This window comes from Corvus kubaryi, unplaced genomic scaffold, assembly GCF_017639235.1.
Source record: "Corvus kubaryi isolate FWS band 111438036 unplaced genomic scaffold, C.kubaryi_AGA036_p1.0 37300, whole genome shotgun sequence".
In the NCBI taxonomy this organism is placed as follows: domain Eukaryota; kingdom Metazoa; phylum Chordata; class Aves; order Passeriformes; family Corvidae; genus Corvus; species Corvus kubaryi.
In genome coordinates this window covers 9,837,424-9,861,477 of record NW_024581093.1, presented here as the reverse complement: position 1 = coordinate 9,861,477, position 24,054 = coordinate 9,837,424, and the positions used below count along the sequence as shown (strand labels likewise).

The following is a 24,054-nucleotide window of genomic DNA, read 5'->3' as shown; positions in this document are numbered from 1 at the left end:
AGAATTTCAAAGATGATATTCAGAAACATCCCCTTCTCAAAGTATTGGCCAGACCTTAGTCTTTCATCAAATTATGTACCTGTTCTAGGAAAAACAGCACAATCCAGGAGAAAAGGATTTGATTTCCATGGCACTGTTTCAGTACTCATTCACCTACCTTGCTCCTGGAACAGCTTCTTGTACACAAATATGACTACAGAAATACACAGCATTCTCTCTCCCAGTCTAATAAAAAGAATAATTTTTCAGATTATTCATTCTAAACTAAAATTCTACATTCTCTAAAGCAACAAAATTATTCTTAACAAACTGCTGTTAGCTGGATTTAGCTTGGAGCAATCCAGCCTAGTGACCAGCCTTGCAGGGGTCTGTGACAGCTCACAGAAGAACAAAACTTCCTCCAATAACCATCACTTTCACAGCATTATCCTGTCATTCCTTCTGGACATTGTTCCTGGCCACCAGCAGCACTGGCAGCTGGAGCTGTGCTGCAGCCAACACCAAAGAGCGGCCCAAGATTAGGAGGATTTCACTTCTACACAAATCCTCCGCCTAAGTGACTTAGGAAATGTGCAAGTCAGTGATGTATTAGAGGCTTCTGAATGATCATAAAACTGAGTAAAGAGGAACTGTCAGAGTCTGGTTTAGCTCCAGGCTGCCCCTGCCCAAGCAGTTCACACGCTCAGCACAAGGCCAGGCCCATCGTCTGCTTCGCACCAGGAGTCCTCTAACTAAAACCTTGCCCATGATAAATCTGAAGCATTTAAATTTCAGTTTCAGCCTTCCCAAAAAGTTAGAGAGCAACAGCAGCAACAGAACTCATTTTACAGTATTTTTGTGGCAACACTCCAGGACAGTACATATACCCTCAAACTCTTCCCCTGTCCTTTCCTTGAAAGGCAAACACCACTGCTTTTCCAGGCAATACAAACTCACCTTCAGATCATTTCCTCCATTCCTGTCCTCTACTGCAAACTCAGATCAGGCACACGACAATTCCAAGGCACTTCCAATTGCTCATTACATGCTGGGCATCCAGAATACCAAGGCTAATGGGGCATGAATGCCACTCAGAACACTGACTGAGGCAAGCGCCACAGAGCCATCTCATTTTCCTGTTACTGAGTGTATGACACTACTGGGGAAGTCTTCGTCTATTTCCTTAGAAGCCAAGCAGTTGTTCTCAAACAGAACAGTGAAAGGTTGTTAACGACAAGTGAATTTAGCCTGCCAGATAAAAACACAAACTCAACACAAACCCCACATCACACCTCCTGAAATACCACCTCATGTTCACATGAGTCACTACAGGCTGTTCCAAGGCAGCTGGGTTGGCACTAATCCACCAGTACAGGCAAGGGGAGCCAAATGAACAGCAGCCCAGCTCCAAGGGGTTAACACCACAGATTTTGATAGGACAATCCCAGGAGGCAAGAAGAGGCATCACACCAGGCTGTGGCATTAGGAAAACTCATGTGAAAATTGTAAGAGTCTCTCCCAAGTTCACTTGTGTTTTGGAGAGGTTTTCCTGTGTGTGGAACACAAGTCTCTTATGTACAGGGCTGCTCCTGGCATCCCATGAACATCCCAAACACCTGTGCAGACAAGTACCCATGTAGCCAGGTGCTCCCACTCTTCACTAAACATCCACAGCACAGACTAACAGGGACAAAAGCTAGAGCATGGTTTCTTTTTATTTTAAGATGTCACTATTAACACACATTAGTCAAGCTACCCTAAGAAATCCCCTAGACACCTAGGGAATCTAAAACCCTCTAAGAATTTATTAGCTCAAGAGACCACCATTAAAAGCTTTGATTTTAGTGTTTCTGTACTAAAAGTCTAACAAGCCTGACATTCTACTTTCACCCTGTCAGACTAATGTGCGCTTTAGTGACAGTATCCATTTACAAATCAATAATACATCATACATCATCCCCAGCTTTACTTCTGGAAAGTGCTAAATGGAGTCAATGAACCGTCTATTTACAGTTTCAAATCCTAACATATTTACAATAGAAACCAAAAGTATTTAAAACCATTAAATATAGTGTTTAACTCTGCTATATTAGTTTACATGAACACAGCTTAACTCTGGCATCGTATTTCCAATACTAATATTTCTGCCAGTAATTTAAGATTTTTTTTAAAAAATTGCTATTCCTGGAGGGAAAAAATAAAAGCTTAAAAACCAATCCAAAACCTCCAGGCATTTCAGAGCCCTGAGGAATTACCCACCCTAGACAGTCTTCAGGTAGAAGTACTGTAGTGTTCAAGAGAGACTTCCAAACTCCAGGCAAGCCTTTAAAACCTAATGCATATGTAAAACATTAAGAGTCAGTAATCCATTGAACAGGTTTACTGGAGTCACTGCTACCATTCAGGTTTTACTAATCTGTAGTCAAGAAGGAAACTGCTGCTTTGCTGTTTCTCCCTCCGTTACATTCCCTCCACCCCCAGAAAGTGTTTTGTGCACCAGTGTCCAGGACAGCTTAAGTGGGCATCGTCTTCTCTTCTTTGCTGAAGGGCTGGACTGAGCCAGGCTTCACCCAGGACAGGCCAGAGACATGCATGCTTTTGCAGTGCTGATCTTCTGGCTTCTTCTGGGGAGAACAAAGTTAAAGTTACAATTTTTAGATACCCAAACCCTCTCAACTCCCCCTCCATTCGTTTTACCTTTAGCAAATACGCAAAAAAGAGGCTTGCACCATTTCCTCTCCTCAAAGAGGAACAGCAAGATGGCCACTGGTTTCATTTCTGGGAATGTGTGTGGCATCTGCAGAACTACCCTGACAACACAGGAGTTTTAAGGACTTTACTTGGGTACAGCCTGTGCCACCATAAAGACTCAAGGATACTCCTTCTGCTTGTAGGCCCCAGCCCAGCATCACTGCACTGCTCTTCACCACATTTCTTGGCTCTACAGAAAGAAGTGTCAATCCAAACACTCCCCCTACACTGCACCTGTAGTTCTGCCTGGTGATGCAGAGCATGCTGGGGAGGACCACTACACCCCACAGGTGGCTGGGAACCCAAATTAATGTGCAAAAGTAGCAATTAATGCCTTTGCTAAACCTGGGAGTTTCCTAATGGTTTCCAAGGATGGTCCTTCCTTTCCCTGGGCATTTGTCACAGTTAAATGCTTGAACTATTACCCAACAGTGCACCCAACATTTTAACTGCCTATTGCAATTTAGAAGACCAAAAAAAAAAAAAAAATCACTTCAAATTGAAGAACAAAGATACAACTTGGAGCATCTGTAGATTCAAAGTAGTTAAAGAGATCAGTAAATTAGACATTACTCTAGCTGGCCAAAGCAGCAAAAGAGCTGGCAGGGTTTTTTTAATACCAGGAAGCGTAAGACAACGACATCAAACCTGGAATGGTGTGTTGAGCTCTAGAAAATGATAATTGCACGAGCAAACTTGGTTGCACCATGAAAAGTCTTTTGCTTGACAAAGTAAATTACGGCAGCAAGAAAAGAGAAGCTGCACTGCTGCCCTTGCCCACGCTTTGTGCCAAAGGTGACGCTGTGTGACAGACCTGCCGTAACACGTTGGACAACAACAAACAAGAGGGATGGAGTTAAGCCTGAGCCTGGCAGTGGCAGCTGCCTCTCCCATGCCGCACACAGGAACCACACCCTGGAAAAGCCACGTGCTCAGAAGGGAACTGGGACATCATTGCCCTTCCTGGGCTGCAGCTCCAGAATGGCCTAGCTGTTTCCCAAGGAATAAGAATCACAGAGGTAATAAAGAGGATCCAGGGCTGTAGGAAGGTTTGGGAACTTGTTTTTACAGGGAATGTTCTCAGCTACACTGGAATTTTGGGACAAATCTCCTATGGCACAGAAGCTGGGACATTCCTATCAACACATGACAGGAGCAACTAAGTACCATGGATGCAATAATTACTGAAGATGTTCGTTTTCACCTAAAAAGAAATCAACATGCATCTCTCTAAGAAAAGAGGACAAAAGAAAAGTCAGTTTGCTATCAGTCTCTGAGACAACATCAGACCCTTTCCATTTCAGGCACCTTGACCTATTATTTCTCTTTGATTTAAAGGGTAAGAAAGGAGATGAAGAATGAAGGAGAAAGGGAGGAAGAAAAGAAGTGTCAAAAGTATTTCTTAAGTTTTGTAAGAACATCAAGAAGCCAATCTGACCAAAATATTTTCCTGTGTGTTCCAAGGCTGTAATGAGACTGGCAGTTGGGTGCACTGCCACATTGAGCTCAGGCAGTGTATTGTATTAAGATAAATTTTAAAACCTCATTCATGCCAGAAGACATGCAAGAACACGAGATAAACCTTGCAGTGCGGAAGACAAGTTTGAACTGACAAAAAAATAATTTTTCATTACACAAAACCCCAGCAATCGACAGCACAGCTTTAGCCCAAGTCAGTAACTAAAACATTCAGAGTGCATTTCCTTGTCAGTCTAGCTAAGACAGCAACCACTGTTTCAGAATCCCTTTGTACTACAAGTGGATTGACTTGTCAGGCCACTCAGCACAGACCCAGAATTGCTGTGTGGCAGCTCTTGTCAAGTGCAAAGCAGTAATTAAAATAAGAAAACAAAACAAACCATGAACAGCTCCCACCCCAAATCACATCCCATCACCCCATCAGGTGAAAGCTCTATGAGCCAACACGTTCTTCTCTGTCAGTAAGAGCACTCTGTGATGGAAGGAACTCTCAGCACCTTTTGGTGAGCTGATGTCTCATTAGAAATCAACAGCATCAGAGAAGTAAGAGACTGTGCTTGTGCTGCTTCAGAAACTTTGCAAGGAGAAGAAAGTGCTGAAGCTTTGATTCAGTAATGAAAGACTCTCAACAGAAGAAACCCAAGAAGCTGGAGACTGTCAGGTAATGCAGAAATGGTAACAGCCATGACAAGTGCAGAACAGCCTAACAGGCAGCCAGTGAATCTCTTCGTCCCTTCCATCCATAAACAAACAAAAAAAAAATCTGCTGTGTGCCAAGAACTGTACTAATGAAGCTTTCTGGCTAAGTGACTAATTGCTTAACACTCTGAAGTTAGAACAGTGACATAACTGCTTCGTTAGGAGATCACAGCAGTTCAGCATTCCTGCTGAGCCAAAAGAGGGGTGGAAAAAGGTCTCTCTAGCACACAGACAGAGAATCTTTCTTCCTGTATCAGGCAATAAACCCTTCCTAGAGTGAGAATGTGAACTTTGCAAGTACCTTCTGAGTCAACATCTTCTCTCTAGCTTCATCATGTATAGCTGGATTCCACGGAGAAAAACTATGGAAAAAGTATAGTTAATTCTTACTTGGCATTTTTGCAAACTACAGCACAGACAGAGCAGAAAGCAGTGATTTTACTTTGCTTATTTTGTTGAATTTTAAGTAAATTTTAAGTGAGTATTCAGTGTTAAAACACACAGTTAAGAACTAAATTCATATTGTCATGGATCTTTTCAACACTAAATGTTTAGGTTTTCATTTCTGTTCATACTGAGAACTGGAAATTCAGAACATGTGACATGAAAAACTACTCTCATTCACCATGAAGCTGACTGCTCCATCCCCCATGCAGGCAAGCTTTAGAAAACCAAAGCTACAGTCATGCAAACTGAGTTCTGAAAAGACAGAAAGCAATATTAATTAATGGGCATTTCTGCTTGAGGGAGGTGGGCGCTTCAGGGCTTTTTGCTTGTTCTGAGGCTTGTTTGGTTATTGTTTTCAGATTTTTCTAAAGAAAAAGCAGGTCAGTTAGCCTGACAGAGAAAGGCTGCCATCAGCAACTACACCAAAATTTGCTCTCAAAACATTAGGACAGGGTGAACTTGCTCAGAGTACTCACATGATTGCATAGGGGTCCTCTATTTTGGGCTGATCAAATAAATGACTACTGCATAGTTTGACACTGTCTACCACTTTACTTTTGAACAGCTGAACATCCTTTTCATACCTGCAAGACAGAAGTAAGTCGTGTTAAGTAATTGCAAGGAGCCATGCGTTTGCTCTAGAAGCACAGACAGACTCAGCAAAGCCCCAACTCGAGCTCCTAATGCAACCAAGCCTGGAGCCAGAGACCACGAGTAGACAATTTTACAGACCTCTTGTTTTTGCAAATCTATGCCAAAACCTCTTAAGAGGCCATGCCTATACACATGGAAGATACTCACAGCACTGCAGCCTCGGGGTTCAGAGGACTGGTTGTATCAATCTTGTAGAAGACTCTGCGAGCATACATTAACACCTGCCATATGTGATTATGATTTCGCCTAAAAAAAAAAAAAAAGCACAATGAAGAATAGAACAAACTTTATAAATTATACATCAATTTGTCAGCACTAACCTCCATTTTGCAAATGCTCTTTTCACATCCAGTTCACCAGATAAAGGGTCCACTAGAGGGTGGAAGACAGGCAGGTCAAAAACCAAGCGCTGCATTAGAAAAAAAAAAAATCATGATGACATCTTCAATCCCAATGCCAACACCACTGGGTGATGGTCAGTCAAATGTTCCTGCCAAATACTAATCAGTTGTCACTGTATTAAAAGAAAGTAACTGCAAGTGATTTCTACCAGCTGTGAAACTGTAACCCAACACACCTGTGTAACATGCAGGGTCTTGTCCTCTCTCACATGTTATCACCAAATCAGGAAACTAATCCAGTTAACTGCACAGGCACTAGTGCCAACACAGGTAATAATATCAGATAAGATCAGATTAAAGGAGTTTTTCTGGTTTAGCTATTTGTGACTGAAAGCTTTTTACATACTTGAGCTACAATTGATACCTTTTTTATCCTACTCACTTTTAAGTAAACTGTGCAGTGATACCCTAGTGTCTTTGCCTCTGTACAGCTCATTTCCTCCAGTGTTCACACATTCTTCCAAAAGAAAACTTAAGTTTCAAGAGGAATGTTCTAAAGCCCTCTTCTAGCAAAAGAATGTTGGCTGGCTGACAGATACTAAAGTCTAACCTTTAAAAGGCACTGTTTCCTACTAGTCCTGTTCTTTTAAAAATGATAGCTTTACATAAAACTTGACACCAAGCAGGCAGCTACCCAACACAGCAGTTGTGTGCACCTGCCCTCGAATCTTCCTTTTAAAGAAGTTTGGCCAAGAGGGTGAGCTGCTCTGCTCTGAAGAGTCAGACTGCCACAAAATATTTTTTTAAACTAGTCTAATAACTTGGAAACTTTTCACTAAAGAGAAAAAGAGAAAACAGAGATGGAAGATAACACCATACTGCCTATCTCCTTTTCCCTTTGCTTCACCACGTTCTCCTCAAATTTTTAGTTCTTTGTTTCAATGTAATTTAGAAGAGACAATTGAGAAATCCTGCAGTATTACAGCAAGCACAGCACAGGTGTCTGGATTTTACATTCCATTATATCACGACTCAGAATTCTGATACCTCTTTAAGTGTTTCAGTGTTAACTTCCTGCTGAGGAAGTAGCAAATCAAGAGTGGAGGGAAAGAACTGTTTGATTACTTAACACTAATGCATCTGACCTCAGGAAGTTCACTCCACACCAGTCTCAGTAATCAGAGTAATGTAATTCCTCCACAGCAGTTTGCAATGTGTACAAGACATTGCAAATGAGCCCAGCCAAGTGAACAAAACGAGTTCAAGGAAAAAAGAAGCTAATTGGTGTATCAGCTTTAACAAAAAGCCATACTTATACCACCAGGAAAGAAAAAAAAAAAAATACCAAGGCACAGCCACTTACCGGGCAGTCTCCATCTGGGTAATTATCAGGAATATAGACAGTGAACTTAAATACACCATCCTGGTAGAGCCCATTTCTTATGAATATTACACCAAACCACACTGCAAGTGAGAAAGTTTGCTTGAGTGAAAGAATTTCAAAATATATGTATATAAAAAAATTTGAAAGTTGAGTTTAAGCTTACTTAATGCTGATCGGTACGAGGGCTGCACGTAGACACCTGGCAACTTCTGCTTCACAACCAAGGTACTGCAATCAGAGTCAGCATTCAGAGAGCTCCACAACTACACTGACACAGCAAACCCAGAATGTACCACCCACAGCCCAACAGGGCCTTCCTCCACAAACATACTCTCAATTCCCAAGGCTGCTCACTGAAGGAGGTGACAAATAAAGTAAAATCACACTCTTTCCCTCCTGCTTTTTGCGGCACTCCACTTAAAGATTTACTAACAGAAAACACTATTCCTCTTGATAAAACTAAATAGAGAAGCAGAAATAAACTCTTCCCTCAGTAAACTCAGCATTTAATGTATGTCAGTACAGAAATTTACAATTTTCTACTGAATCCCCAGTTTCAAAGTAAGGAAGAAAAAAAAAAAAATCCAGTTAAGTAATTTTGAACACAGATTCACAGTCAATTATAGTTGCTGCTGAAATGTGACCAAACTTCAACCTCAAATTTAAACAAGTAGCTTTTCAGTTTTAGATGACACCGTGCTGCAGGTCAAGCTGAAATTACTCTGGCAATGGCGAAAACAAACCAAAAACCTAATTATTTACTTCACAGGTTTTCCAGTTACTTGGTATATGGGTCCATTAAACTGAATTCTACATGCTCACACAAATAAACAACAATTATAAAGCAAAACATTAACACAGTTCCCTGCTTACAGTTTCCCTAATATTGGTTATTAGTTCCCTAATAATGAATTTGTATTATAGTACCAATATATTTACTCAGAAGAAAAACATCTTTCTTGAATCAAAAAGTCAGGGTTAATTCCCTGAAAAAGGGATAAATGTTTTGAGAGTTCTCACTTTCAATTTAACAGTTAAATACACAAACTGAAACTCCGTTGCATAAGGACTCCAGGGATTTCATTCCAAAAGGCACTACATACTTGGGAATCCAGCACGTCTATTACAGAGGAAGTCCCTTCAGCTTTGTCGCACTAACCAGTTATATAACTAGAAAGTTTTGAGGACAGAGATTTTTATGCTCCAACAAATCACCAGACTGGGTCAAATGCAACTCCTCCCTCCTAAGTTTCATGTTAAATATCACAGAAATGAATATAGTCTTTCCAACATCCACTTGATCAACTGTATCAGGTGGTGTTCTAGAATTTCATGTGACAACTGAAGGAAGCTCCCACATCCTAACTCCATTAGACAGCACCATATATTCATGAGCATCTTCCCACTCAACATCTGCTTGCTTCTATTTTAATACTTGTTTCAATTATTTGGTATTTCTGACCAAAAAGCCATTAGGATAACTGGTCAGGATACCTAAATTCACAGTATGTTTACTTCAAGATTAAGAAATTTAATAATTCAGAGAATGACATCTAAAAATGCCCCTTAAAATCTCATCACACTTTCTTTTCCCTTTCTGTCTCAAGGGACTGAGATTGCTGCTCCAGAGAAAGAACTTTGCAGACAATGTTTTACCGCCTTCAAGGGCTATGGCAGAGACACCACGCAAGAACTAGGCCCCTGCAGTGTTTTTTCCTAACTGAAGCGTAAGCCCAGTGACTAAAGAAGATAAAAAAGTGAACACCTACAATTCTGCAAGAAGCGAATACTCCAAGTAAAATGGCCCATAAGAAGCATGTGTTCCATTTGTGGACTGGGAGGAGGTGGCAGGTGAAGCAGGCTTGGTTATTGGCACAGCATTCTTCGGGATAGAAGGCAACTGTTTCTTTGCAGAGGCTCGCAGGGGACTGGTTCGCAGCTCTCCACTCAAAGTTTTCTCTTCAGTGTCAGCTCTCTGTCAAATCAAAGGAGAAGCCATGAGATCACAGGCCATATTTCAGAAACATTTAACATATGAACATATTTTAACACAGGTTTAAACCCCAATTATGCCAATTACAAGTTAGGGCAATGAAACATATCTTGGGTTTTGGTGTTCCACTGCTTGGGGGAGGGCATGGGAGGGGTCTCTTGCCTTTTTGTTTTTAAATAGACTTTTGTTCAATTAAACTCAACCTACAAGTACAAAAGTATTCAATGCTGAATAGGAAATCTGCAGATTAGGACAAATGCTTAAGGAGGCTTACATTTATTTAGAACCTGAAACCAGACAGTATACAACATCAGCTTACAAGTCAATCTATTTCTAGCACACAGTGCATCAAGATAAATCATTTCTACCGACAAGCATTCTTACACTGTAGACTTCAAAGACTCTTTAGAAGTGGTGTAGTAAAATTGAGATAAAAACCCCAAGTTTCACTTATTTCACTTTCTGCCTGTGCTTAAGACATCAATATTCCACTTGGAACTGATCCTATAGCTCACCCCCACAGTGAAAATCACCACTTGGCAGTGGTATCAAGTTTAAACAGTTTTACCATAGGAACCCTTTTATGCCTTTGCTATCTTTTCTTAGAAGGAAAAAAAAAAACCAACCCATTGCCAGCAAACACTGTACTACACACAGACCCCAGAATCATTCTAGAGATTGCAAAGATAAACCTGCAGGCTACAGACCTGTGCTTAGGCTACATGTGGTGACTAAAGGCACGATTTAAGCTACAGTGTTTTGAAGTGCCCAAGACCCAGACTAGTAACAATGCCTCATGATTAAAGTTACATAATTTGCCCTAGTACTGAACACCTGAGAAGTGATTAACCCTAGAACTCCCACGCTTTTATTACTGCTACAACCTCAAGTTGTAGCAACAGCACTATGGAGGCACAGTTCTGTCAAAGCTCATTGCACCTGGCTAAGCTCTATATAAGTCACTAAAATGTCCTAACAAAAAAGTGCTTCAACCACTTGAACACATTTGTTTCACACTTCCTATTTAAAGATGCTTCATATAAGAAAAGCCAACAAATTCTGGAGTAGACTCTATGCACAGGTACATTCCAGTTAGCACAGCTCAAAGCCAGTTTACACTTTCACTGAAGGTGATCACAACCCTCAGGATAAAGACACAGTAAAACACTATTTGCAGATCACCTGATGGCTTTTTTTCCAGCACTGCTACCACCCCTCCCAAGCATGACAACACTTTCTGGCATCCATTCATTAAATACCTTGCGTACAGAACCTGTAGACATGCTCCAGAAAGGGTTCATAACGTGTATTCCAAATAAAGGCCTGCAACTTTTCTGTGTCTTCAGTGTGTCCTCAGGCCCTTCGGATTTATACCCTAAAAGTACACAGAATGAACATGCATTTTAACAGATAAACAGGACTCAGTATATAAATAGGATTCAGATCTAATTCTGCAGCCAGCATTACATTTCTGTAACTTCAGAAGATAACTTCACGTAGGCAAGACCAAAAAGATTTAAAAATGCCAAAGCTCTATTATATGCTCCAGAAGAATAACATATGTCTATTTTTCCATGTGAATCTCTGTCTTCTTTCTGCTAGAAAAAGACTACATTCTGCATTCCATGCTCATTTTGTCAATGAGAAGAAAAAAAGGATCATCTCTTGGCTCAACAGAGTTAAGGAAGACCCTCTACACAAGCAAATATTAAAGTTATCACCTCCCCATTTCAGACCAGCACCAGACAGAACTAGGACCCTGCTAAGTGCTGTCCCTGGCAGACACTGTTGACTTTGCACACTTCTGAAGTGTCACAGTTTGAGAAATTCTGTCATTCCCGGTAACAGAGATGATCCTTTCATTGAGTTCACATCATGTGTCATTTTGTTTTCATCTGCATTGGAACACCACCAGGAACAGACAAAGCCATAAAACACAGAAGCTTCTCTGTAGCTTATTTAATGGTTTCATCATGAGCACTAAGGCTTAGTGCTCTTTAGATCAGCAGCTCAATAACAAGGACTTCAGCAGTATTTGGTGTTTCAGTGTCATCTACTGTGTATGTCCTCGCTCTCCTCTTTTTTTTTTAAGTCTTGCTATTGCTGGTTGAAGAACTCTGGTCTATAGCACCTCTTGTCTGGCACACCCTATTGCCTCCACTCTTTTCTCCTCTCCAGTTCTCGTACTTTCCTTCCTCATTTCACCCTCCCATTTTTGGCTCCATCACCTAAGGTTTTGAGGCACTTTACACAGTTTTTTTAATAGAAAGTTGCACAACATTGATGAAGAAAATTAATGGGATGTGAGAGAGACAGAGCCAGTGGCACAGGTTTCTACTGTGGTCAACACTACATTTTTACTACAGTAAGGACAGCAGCATCTGTTCACCATTGATAAGTTTATAGAGAAAATGGAAAGATGATGACCAAAATCTTCCTAAAATTAAAATAAATGCCAATCTTTTTAAAAGAAAAAAAAAAAAAAAAAAACACAAAATGCAGACAATTTATCCTCAGTAAGTCTAGGAATGCTAAATATTTAAAAGAAACATTAATAACAAATCATAGTCTTCTACGCTATGCAGCAGCCATGCATTCAAAAAAATGCAAGAACCTTTCAGAAAAGGGATGAAAAATAATTAATTTCCCCACTCAGAATCATCTCAAACATTCCTATACGCAACAGGTTCCTCCAGGTACTTTTCCTCTTCAGCAGCCAGTCTCACATCATTCTGAGCCACTGAAGAGAGAAAGTCAAAGCGCAGCTACTGCCCTGTGAAAGCAGGGAGATGTTTTCACTTTTCCCCATCTCTTGTCTGGAAAGCAGAGTCATGCCAGAGGGCTGTGCCACAGGCCTTTTCCATCAAACCAGCCAGACTAAGTAAGACAGGAAGACTGGGCCAGGAAGGTACGAGACATTTCCTTGGGAAAACTCTGGTGTAACCAGAGGGCAGAGGAACTGACGCACAAAGAGCACCTGAGTGCTTGGGCTCTGACAAGAGGGAAAAGTGCTGGAAGTTGAGGTACAGGTTGGAAGACAATTAGCTGGAATCTGGAGTGATTATGGGATTGGGGCGGGAGTATTTTGTTTGTTTTGGGCTGCTGTTTTTTATGACTAGGTAATACAAGCTGCATTATCCCGGAACCAGAGATAGGAGAACAGGAGTCAGCAGGACAAAGTATGACATATGTAGGTAAAAACCAGCCCAACCTATTCCCAGGGAAACAGGGAACTTTTCTAGAAGCTTGGTAACTGATGGTAGATGCAGTTCAGTCAGCAGATCCATCTTTCAGAAAGCAGCTGTGTATCTCAGTACACTTCCAGCTCTGCTGAAAGGCTTTCATTATCGTGCCTACTTACATGCTGTTAAGAGCAAATAAAACATTTTATGTCTGGTTAAGTTAAAGAATAACTTCCAGGGGTTCTCTTGCACAGACATCTTTTATCCAGTTGCTTGCCAGTTATAAATCATACATAGTATTGTCCTAAATTTATTGTTAAACTGCCTCCAGTCTCATACACCTGTTAAAATACTATTTACAGTGGAGAACGCAAAACCTGAGCTCAGAGAAGAGGGTCATTTAAGAAGCCTTTCAAAGTGTTTTAAGAGTTTATTTTTAATCACATTCACTCCTATGCAACATCTAAGTGGAGAATCATAGCTCTAAAGGAAACTTACCCACAATTGCTTATGCTCTCTAGTACCTTTGCCTTGCAATTTACTACCCATAACTAATCACAAAAATGATTAAAACCGGTATTAAAAACAACCAAGTAACAGCAAATTTACATTAGACTGCCTATTCTACTTCTCACTACATCTGCAGCAGACAGAGAGCTAAGTCCTGATACCATTAAGTGGAATTTCTAGGCAGTTTAGGCATTCACTCTTACGCAGGGCTCAGTGTCTACCCCAAGGCACCCACCACTGCAGCATCTTACAGTGCTGTAGCTACTAAATCCATCAGCTTCCCAAACTAACCCAATACACTCTCCCCATTTTACGGAAAGAGGATAAAAACATTCAAAGCCATCCCCCTCTCTCTCGTTTCACACTGTCAACATTCATAGCACCTCATCCAGAGGAGGCACGATAGTGTGTCACTCAGTAGTACATTCCACTAATTTCTCCTGCTTTAAGAATAGCAATTAACAGCAACCCTCCTAAGCTGTCCTCCTCCCATGTGCTTTTTACGGCTACCTTCTTCTCTAGTGCTTTCTTTCTAGTAAAACAGCAACTAAACAAAGACAAAACACAAACTTGTGAAGAAACATTACTTCAAATACTGTTTCTTGGAAAGGCCTTTTAACTTGTCCACAGCACCACATTAAGACCAAAAACCACCTGCTGCCAGGCATAACTTCATGTCCGCAATATATGCCAGCACTCAGAGCAAGTGTAAAGTCATCTGATACTTCATCAGCACTCTAAAAGGCTTCAAAAAACCGAAGTTATCACTAGCAAAACCATAACATTTAAGTACTTTGCTTCTGCACCTTTTCCTTACATTAGGTAGTCTCATAAAAAAATGTCTCATTTTACCCACTATCGCAGTATGTGTCATATTTTTCTCCTCTCACCAACAGAGTTATTTGATCAAACACAACACTAAAGCAATGTGAAAAAAACTTTATCTGCCTGGAACAGAGCACTCTTCTGAAGGTTTCCTGGAAACATCAACAAATCAAAGGGAACCCCTCCTACACCTGAGAACAAACCGAGCTACTTCAGCAGAGCACCAGAGAACAGTGTATGTTGAACACACAGTATTAAGTGCTTGTCCAACACCTGCAGATGTCAGTTTACACTAGAACTTATTTCTCCTCAGCACAGCCACTCCTGATCTGCTTTGGACCCAAGGCCCTCCTCGCTCGCTCACACTTTAATCTGCCGGACAACGCGGGAGCCGCTGGTGGCGGTGAACAGGAACACTGACCAGTCAAGCCTGTTCGCCAACTCTTCTTCCACAGGCGAGTTACGCGTTCCATACCAACACCTGCTGCTACGAGTTCACTCCTCTACGAAACTGCAATCTACGTCAACGAGACCTGCTCTTAGATTCAGCAGGCTAAGGGACATAGGGCGATGGCCGGCCGAGTCCCACAGCACAGGTTGGTCCAGAGGGACCTGTCAGCCAGGGGGTCACAGGAGGTTAAGAGCACTCCTGCGAAGCCCGAGCGGTCTCCGCGGTGTTTTCCACCGCGGCCGCGGCCGAGCCGGACACCGCAGCGCGACGCCGTTCGCAGGGCGGGGAGCAACGGGCGGAGGGTCGGAAGCCGCCGGGCCGGGCAGGGCCCCGCTGGCAGCCGCCCCGCGCCCGGCGCTGCCCGAGCCCGCGGTGCCTCTCGCCCCCCGCGCGGGGCGGCCCCAACGGGCCCAGCCCCTCCCGGCGACAGGTGACGGCCCCACGGGCGCAGGCACCCCGCAGCCCCTCAGGGACAGAACAGCCCCGCCACCCTCCCGCGCCGCGGGGACGGGACTCCCGCGCCCACCGCCTTCGTTCCGCCAGGCAGGGATAAGCCCGGGCAGGGCCGGACGCTGTGGCCCCTCTGGCTCACCCACCGAGGCTCCGCCGCTCCCCCGCGCGGCCCAGGCCCCGCCGCCGCCGCCGCCGCCGCTGCTCCCGCTACCCCCGGCACAGCCCCATTTACCGCCCGCCCCTCGGGCCGCACATCCGGGCCGCCCCCCGCGGCCAATCGGCGCCCGCCGCTACCGGTTCCACCCCGCGGGGCGGGCGGCGCGGCCGCAGCCGCCACTCACAGCTCGGGACGGGCCCAGACGCGCCGGGGCCGCCCCGGCACCGTCACTGCGAGAGCGCTGAGGGCCCCGCCCCACGCGCGGCGATTGGTCCGAGGGTCTGTCCGTCTTGTGGCAGGCGGACCAATGGGACCGCGCAGGTGCACCTGTCACTCTCTCAGCTGGCTGACAGCGCCGGGGGTGGAGCTTAGAGAAACGAGCAGTTCTCATTGGCCGGTGGGGCGCGCGGGGACGCACGCCATTGGCCGGCGGGCTCGAGCGGCCGCCTGGGGCGGGGCCCGAGGGCTCGTCCGGCACTGCCCCGTGTCCGAGCGCAGGCTGGCGGGGCCGCGGGGCGGGCGGAGCGGGGACGGTCGGGCTGAGGGAGGGGGTCGGCATGCCGGGTTACCTGGAAGAGCCTGGGGAGGGGCAGGAAGGGCGGAGCTGTGGCAGTGCGATCCGTGACAGCCGCGGCGACGCGTTCTGGCACCGTACAGCGAGAGGCAGCGGCACAGCGACCGCCCTGCGGTGCGCTGCAGCTCGGTGAACACCGTATGTGTGTGTACCCGGAGGCATCCACTCAGCCTCTCCAAAATTTTGCAGCTAACGCTGCCTGTATGAGCCAAGAACTCCAACCTCCTACTAGAGGTGACGTAATCAGTCATGGGCTTTCATCACTCTTTCTCGCAGGCTACTACAAATGGACATTTAAAAAACATATTTCAACTGTTTTTTTTTTTTCTACAGAATCACAGGATGGGTCAGGTTGGAACGGACCATAGTGGGTCACCTGGTCCAACCTCCCTGCTCAAGCAGAATTACCCAGAGCTCAGGGCACAGGATTGTGTCCAGACAGTTCTGGAATATCCCCAGTGAGGGAGACTCCACAGCCTCTGGCCAATCTGTTCAGTGCTCGGGCACTGCAGAGCAAAGAAGTTCTTGCTCATGTCCAGGTGGAGCTTCCTGGGCATCAGTTTGTGCCGGTTCCTCTTGTCCCATTGCTGGGCACCACGGAGCAGAGCCTGGTCCCTGCTCTGAGCCCTCCCTGCAGACACGGACAGACAGGAATGAGGGCCCCTCTCAGCCATCTCTTCTTAAGGCTGAACAGCCCCGGCCCACTCAGCCTTTCCTTGTAAGAGAGATGCTCCAGTCCCTTCGTCATCTCTGTTGGATGCACCTTCTCCAGGAGCTCCATGACTCTCTTGTGCTGAGGAGCCCAGAACTGGACACAGTAGCCCAGATGTGCCTCAGCAGGGCTGAGTAGAAGGGCACCCCCTGACCTGCTGGCAATGCTCTTCCTAATGAACCCCAGGATCCCACTGGCCTTATTGGCCACAAGAGTACACTTGCTGGCACACTTTAAAACCTCCTTTTAAAATGAATAATACCAGCTTCTGATACTATTGCTGAGCAGATACGTACACACACAGTGTAAATTGATATTAACAATACATACACACAGATATACAAAATCTACCTCTAAAATCTGCTGAAGATAAGGAGGAAAAAAGAACAAACCTCAGGCATTAGTTTTCATTTGTAATTAGACTTTTTCTGAGCCCAGTAGAACAATTACAGAAGTGCTATACCAAAACTGAAGTAATTTGTCAAGGTTTGGAAGATGACAAGAAAATCCATGCTATCTCAAATATAAAAATTACAGAGAATTTCAAAAATCAATGCATGTAGGGTGGATTTATTTTTGTTCCTAAGCTATGGGCAAAAATACCATGCTAAGGTTATCACTTTGTCTCAATTATTGTAACCTTCTATCCCCTGTCCTCAAAATGCCACTTTAAAGTCTTCAGTCAGTTAGTAATGTTATTATTCTGGTAAACCACTGTCTCGAGTTTCTAAAACCCTTTGGCAATTTCCTGTTCTTCTGTGTTTCAAATTCAAGCTCCTTGCCTGCACCACTGAAGTGCTGCACAACTTCCCTTTAAGCTCATATCCTAAATTATCTGCCTTCCACTGCTACATGCAGTAGGAGCAGTCACTTGTTAGCTCCCTTTTTTTTTCTTAATCTCTTTCCTACTATTTTCTTTTTCCTGCTCTAAATCTCTTCCCACCAACTCTCCTTTGAAGGTTGTGTTTCCAGAAATCTTTTTTACATGGTTACTTCCATCAGTGGGCTTTTCAGACCTAACCATTCCTCAAAGTGTCTTGCCTGTATCAGGTCCTGACCCTGCTGAGGAATGAAAGGTGATAATGAAATCCTCCCTTACAAGCTATGCAGATGTCATAGATCTTACTCTGCAAAATTCTGTGGCTTGAACAACATTTTGGTGTTGACTGTATATGTTCAGGTTGGGTTGTTGCGAAACTATATTACAATGGGAATAAAATTTTGACTTTGATAGGAAGGATTGTGAGGAATACTTTTATCAGGCCTTTGAACAAAATATTGTTAATTCTCCAAACCCCACTATAATCCAAAGTTTCCTATTTTGCTAACTAGAGGAATAATACTCTAAAAAGAAAACAGCTTTTGTGTAATAAATTTTCTTAAATGCTTTTTAGATTCCCTTCCTAGTCATACCAAATATTAAATAAATCTAGTTAACAAATCTTTGTATTTTAACCAGTATAAGAGATTAATCAGGCCTAGAATGCTTTTTGTATATTATTTATCTCATGAAAGATTTCTTTCACTATGGTTGGTACCTGTAGCAAACATTTTATGAACTCAAAGGTCTTTTCCAACCTAGTTCATTCTGTGATTCTTTAAATAACCTTTAGATACCGTTTTTCCTACTTTTAGATACTCTCCATTTCACCCAGAATTCTAAATGCTGTGAGGAATTTCTCCACAATATCTGTGTTCATACCCCAAACCCATACATACTCATAATCCAAACCCCAAAATTGCCAAGCACCTTCCTGTACCTTTGCAGAAGAAGGAAGGGTGCGATGGCCGTATTGTTTAAGGCATGATCAATGTGATGCTTAATTGTTCAGTGTGGGAAGACTCTGGATAGCTCTGAATGCACCAGAATTTCCACTTGTGGTGGCCGTGGTTTTGAGAAGGAATATGAGCTAAAAAGATGCGAAGAAAGTTAAAGTAAGTCTGGAATTAGCTCGGGCTCGGCACCACTAGATGGTGTCCTGCAGCTGCTCTAGTCACACATCGCAATCCATGGGCAGGTAAGGGACAGAAACACCTCCTTGGCAGGAACACAGTGTGTGCTGCAGGACAAGCAGAAATGATCACGCCCAGTGCTCCTGCTGAAGTCCCCAGTAGTTCTATAGGGAGGCTGATAAAGAATTTTGACTAATAACCTACATAACCACACAAACCTACATAACCTTACTTGATAGCTACTGATATTAATATGACCTTCCTAAAAATGCAAAGGTGAAAGATGGCATTTGCTTTTTTCAAAGCTAAAAAGCAGAATTACAAACATAGTTTAAAACCAGAACCCCTGACTATCTTTGGTTTTGTACTTTCAAGCACAATTCCTTTGTGATTTGTATACTACAAGAACATATTATCAGCACTTTATAGAGCAATCTAAATAAAAATAAAAGCAGTCAAACAAACAATTTAGATTTTTGTTTTCTTTTTTACCTTGGTGAAAATGGTGTATTATCTCATAAAGGGATTGTTTTAAATTTCTCCATACTGATCTCTATTTGCATAATTGCTGATAACAAGGCCTATCCTTTCAGTAAACCAAGACAGAGAAATTGTCATATCTCTAAAATATGTTGACAAGCCTACAAAAGTATTTAAAAATGGGTGTTTTCAATTTAAATGTATCTATGAAGCAGTGTAAATGCATCCATGAAGCAGTGAATGGAAGGAGGTGATTCACAGTGCACAGCAATGAAAGTTACCTGTAAGGAGGAAGATGTCAGGTCACAGTTCTCCCCTCATTCCAAAGGACAATCGTATATACAATCATTGAACCAACTGTTTGGAATAGATACCTGCTGGTAAGGCTGGAGCTATTGCATGGCTCTGACCCTTCAATGGCAATGCCAGCTACAGGCCAGAGAGGTATTTGCTTTGGGAAGGTCTTCCTGAAACTTACTGCCTGAAATATGAATTCCCAGACAGGCCTTCATGGCTTGACAGAAAATGCTGCCCAGATTCCTATTACCTGCGCTGGGGCTTGAGCTGCTTTGGCACGTTGCTCTGTTTGGATTTGAAATTAAGTTAACAAAGTAAAAGAAAGAAAAGATACAAATTAGAAAAGATTAATTAGAAGCCCATTTGTATTAGGAACACTATTGGAAACTAATAGCAAATCGAACACAAACCCCTTTTCTAGTTTACCCCTAACAGTGTGATGTTTCTCTATTTTCTTAAAAAGAAGCATAAAGATGGAAACTTTTTCTAATAGTAGTGTTGGTTCAAGATAATGTACTTATTTTTCCCATTTTCTTTTTTTATTACAATGGAATTGCTAGCATGAATGCAGCTATAGCTGCACCAATATAAAAATGCTTTTCACTGTGTATTTATTTTCCCTGAGGAAGAGGTAAGACGGAACAGCACTAACTGCATCATCAAAATTTGTCATTTAGTTCTTAGGGTAGAATCACAGGACCTACTGTTGGTCTCTGCTCAGTCAGCAGCAAACTCACTGTTATAATAGAAGGATGAAATATCAAATTTATTTATTCCCCATAGAAAGCCTCCTGTCTTCCTAGACTCACTTAATATAAAAAGAATACATTTGTGTATAGTATTCAGACACTTTTGTATTTGCATGGCTGTCAGTGTGTTTCACAACATAAGAGATTGACTGTATTAATGGTTCCTGAATAGCAGAAGCTCCTATCAATGACTAATTAAAGATCAGATCATAGCCTTCAAACTACACTTTCTTCAACATGTCTCACACAGTGGAAAAAATACATTAAACATTTAAATCTGAATGTATTTCAGATTCCTTAATTTATGAATTAGAAACCTCAGTTACTGTGAGTCCAACTGTGCAGAATTCAGAACCATGAAACTTGTAAAACTGACTTACAGTACTCCTTTTATTCCTTTGTATTTGCTTACCTAATAGCTCTTATTTAAATGGTGAGAATTACAGTTCTAAGATGAATTTTAATTCTGCACAGTATGATTTTCAAAGTAATTTCCCATTATGAGGAAAGAAAGGACTATTTTATCACTATTTTTTTAAAGAAGCTGAACACTTGAATCTGACTAGAGGTTTATACTGTCAGAATAAATCCCAAAGGAAGGCTTAGATCCCAATTGCACTGGTTTCCTACTTATGGGAATACTTGCTTGTAGGTAAAACATCCCAGGGAAGATTGCTGGATGAGAAGCACTCAATTTGTTAGTCACACATTTTGAAAATATGTTCCTTAGCTATCAAAACAATACAAATCCTGTTTGTAAATGCTAAAATGTAAAATTAATCTTAAATTAAATCTCTACATATCCATACAACTTATTTGTAATAGAGACATTTTCAGGGTAAAAGCCTATATATTTAATTCCTACCATTGAATATCTAGTGATGAATTAAAATTCCTCATTTTAGAATTTTCACAGCCATTCATTGAGAACTTTTTATAAGGTTTTAATCAGACTAACTAGACTTACAGCTATAATTAATATTTCCTTATGAATAAGCTTTTTTTTTTCCCCTCAATATCTTCCTTTCATGGAACATTTTGAATCATAATAACGTAGAACATACTTTTAAACAAATATGTATGTAATCCCACAGTCTCAAGGATAACTAAGATTACAGAGTAATCAGAACGAAGAATCTTTTTGAAAAATCAGTTTTGCAGAGAATAATCATTAAAGTGCATCTGTATGAGACAACTTTGGCAAATCAGCGAACACAGTCCGTGTAAACAAGCTTTGATCAGCAGTTTCCACAATATCATTATGAACTCCAGTTTTTCCTGTAATGGTATGATATGATGAGTGAAAGGCAGACCAAAACCAATTCATAATTTTCAGATGGAAAAATCACAGTTAATTTGTTGACTGAAAAATAACTACATAATTTCAGAGATGATGAGACATAATAAAGTAGGACTATTTTTTTCTCCACTCAGACCTTGAGCCATATTTCTACACAAAAGTCACTTTCCTCCTTTCATCTTCTTATTACTTTCCTGGTAAAGTGACATATTAAGCAGGTATGTAAGTGGTTGGTAATTTTAAAAAGCTGAATATTTAAAAAACTTAGTGGATGACTGATCAAAGAACTGAATATAAAGAGTAAAGACTGGGGAGAGAGAGGGTGACTATGCAAAGGAAGCTTTCACATTCAATGGGGAACAGCTATGAAAAGCTACCAAGGATTGTAGCTCAGTTAATAAAGCCCCAAACAGAGATGATGTTGGGCTTAAATAAAAGGCTGCCACTGAGCAGCACCTTACAGCCCACACTTACAACCCATGCCATAACAGCCTGTCTCTAGGACTGCTCCACCCCTCAGTGATCCAGTCCCCATTTCCAGCTGCCCTGCCATGCAGTATAACATTGGTGACCTCAGTGTTCCAATAAAGGAAAAGCTTGTGAGAAAGACACTTTCTCCTCCCTCCATCTCTCCAGACAGAAATTATAGCTGATGCTACTGCCTCAGAGTTTATAACTGGGAGCAGAGAAGTTCCGTTGGCAAACATAAAGGGCTGAATGGAAACTCAGAAACACCCCTCTCCCTTACACACTTTTTTTTTTTTTCCAGTTCTATATTCTGTATATACATTTCTGGCTCAAACTAAACAGTATAGTAGGTAGTATATATTTAGAAGACTGCATATAAAGAAAGCATTTACTACATTTTGTCCTTGTAGACTGAACACACGGGAAAAAAAAAAAGACCAGCAGCTCAGCATCTTCCCACAGGCTGCCCATCTGGCACCTGGGGCAGATGTCAATGTGGCACGGTCATTCTTTCACTGGAAACAGGCAGATAGGAGCTAGGTATGTCTCAGATTTGTTCTCAAATTTTTAGGCAACACAAGCTGAACACAAGCTGGGTAGTGCAGGAAAACAGAGTAACATCTGAGTTCCACTGCAAATGGATCCCTTCAATGAGCAGGAGAGGAGCAAGAACACTGAGTCAGATGACTATCTTGGAAATGCAATTGGACTCAGGATCTGGCTATCCAGTTACAGCTCAAGAACCTTAGAAAAATGAACACTGGTAGATGGAATATCAAATATTTGCTCAGTAGGAAGCAATTTAAAGTCAAAAGAGGTTAGCTTCTACTGCATCATGGCCAGGATATGGGAACCTCAGTCTGCCTCCCAATTTGGACTATTCACAACCAATTTGACTAGTCACAAGTTAATGTTTTAGGGACATTACAGACCAATTTAAAAAACAAGAAAAGTCCTGTTAACTTCAACAAGATTTCAGTTGAAATATTTCATCTACAAATAAGAACTTAACGTTGGCAAAAAACCTCTTCAATAGAACCTCTGTCTCCATCTGTTTCAAGTGGTTTCTTTTTCACCTGAGTTTTTGGGATCTTTTCTATGCCATCTGCAACCTTTTCTTTGTAAGTTAGTGTAAGTTTGTACCTCCCATTCAGTTCTATTTCCTCAAAGTAATAATTTAATTCAATCTTATCTTCTATACATTTGTCCGTTACTAAATCCACAAGAGGTTGGGAGGTCTAATTTTTCTTCCTTTTTAAGGGACACAAGTAATGTCTGCAGTTTTGAAGTCTGACTTGGCTGTTTGTGGTTTTATTACACAGCATTTCATTCTAAAAAGCAACAGTGTGAACTAAGATTAGATTCAAGCTGATCTTTCCAAACATCATGAGAATTCCTCTGTCAAACAAAAGTTTCATCTTAATTATCCTTAATAATTTCCACTTTGCAAACATAAGGTCCCTTAATGCCTTTGGAAAATGAAGATTATGAGAAAGAGACTATAAAAAGATAAACATGTCTCATTTTGCAGAATTTTAAACACCTTCTTTCAGATAGTAAATCTAATGTTAATTAATAGCAGGGTATAATATTAGATTTCTCTCTTTTATGAAAATCCTGGATAGAATGCTCCCTAGTGCAGTATTTTCTCTGTTATTTTATATATTGATTCAAATTTAAAGCCAAGAATATTGCTGAAAAATGTCAAGTAACTTATTCAATAGTCAAGCAAAGAACTACTGTCACAATTAAATTAATTTTCATTATTTAATTACAGACTGTGTAATTATAAATTATTCTTTATTTTCAGTCCCTCTGAAATCCTGCTCACCGAAGTTTTGAATACAGGCATGGGGTTTAACTATTCGAGCTGGACAGAAATTCCCAATTTTCTTTAATTTATGACCCCTCAGTGTGTGTCTGTGTATGCACAAGTCTGTGTATGTAAATGCACAGAGTGCTAATTCAAACACATCAGTTCTTTTCTTAAGTAATTATGGCAGCTGCACACCAAACTAAGCACTGTATTCTTAGGAAAACTAATATTATTTTTACTACTGCAATACATAATTCAATATGCTAGTTTGTCTGAAACTAAGATATCTCTACAAAAAATATAGGCAACATTTTTGTTTTAAAACTGTTGCTACTTCCTGTTACAAATTACATAAGGATGCTCTTGGAAAGGAACATGCAATGGAGTGTGTACAGAAAGG

General features: G+C 41.7%; 1 protein-coding gene across 2 annotated transcripts; it reads right to left on the bottom strand.

Moving 5' to 3' along the window:
• Positions 1-1,676: 1,676 nt before the first annotated feature.
• On the bottom strand, positions 1,677-15,353 carry LOC121664290 (AKT interacting protein). Of its 2 annotated transcripts, XM_042027507.1 has the most exons (10): positions 15,292-15,353; positions 10,987-11,102; positions 9,504-9,709; positions 7,898-7,962; positions 7,714-7,814; positions 6,330-6,418; positions 6,157-6,255; positions 5,832-5,939; positions 5,210-5,270; positions 1,677-2,603 (listed from the first exon to the last, which is right to left on the bottom strand). In XM_042027507.1, the coding sequence occupies exons 2-10, from the start codon at positions 11,026-11,028 to the stop codon at positions 2,493-2,495; spliced, it is 882 nt and encodes a 293-aa protein (XP_041883441.1). In that variant the 5' UTR covers positions 11,029-11,102; positions 15,292-15,353; the 3' UTR covers positions 1,677-2,492. The 2 variants fall into 2 exon arrangements, with proteins under 2 accessions (XP_041883441.1, XP_041883440.1); XM_042027506.1 differs by lacking the exon at positions 15,292-15,353 and having other exon boundaries at positions 1,677-2,600.
• Between the last annotated feature and the right edge of the window lie 8,701 nt (positions 15,354-24,054).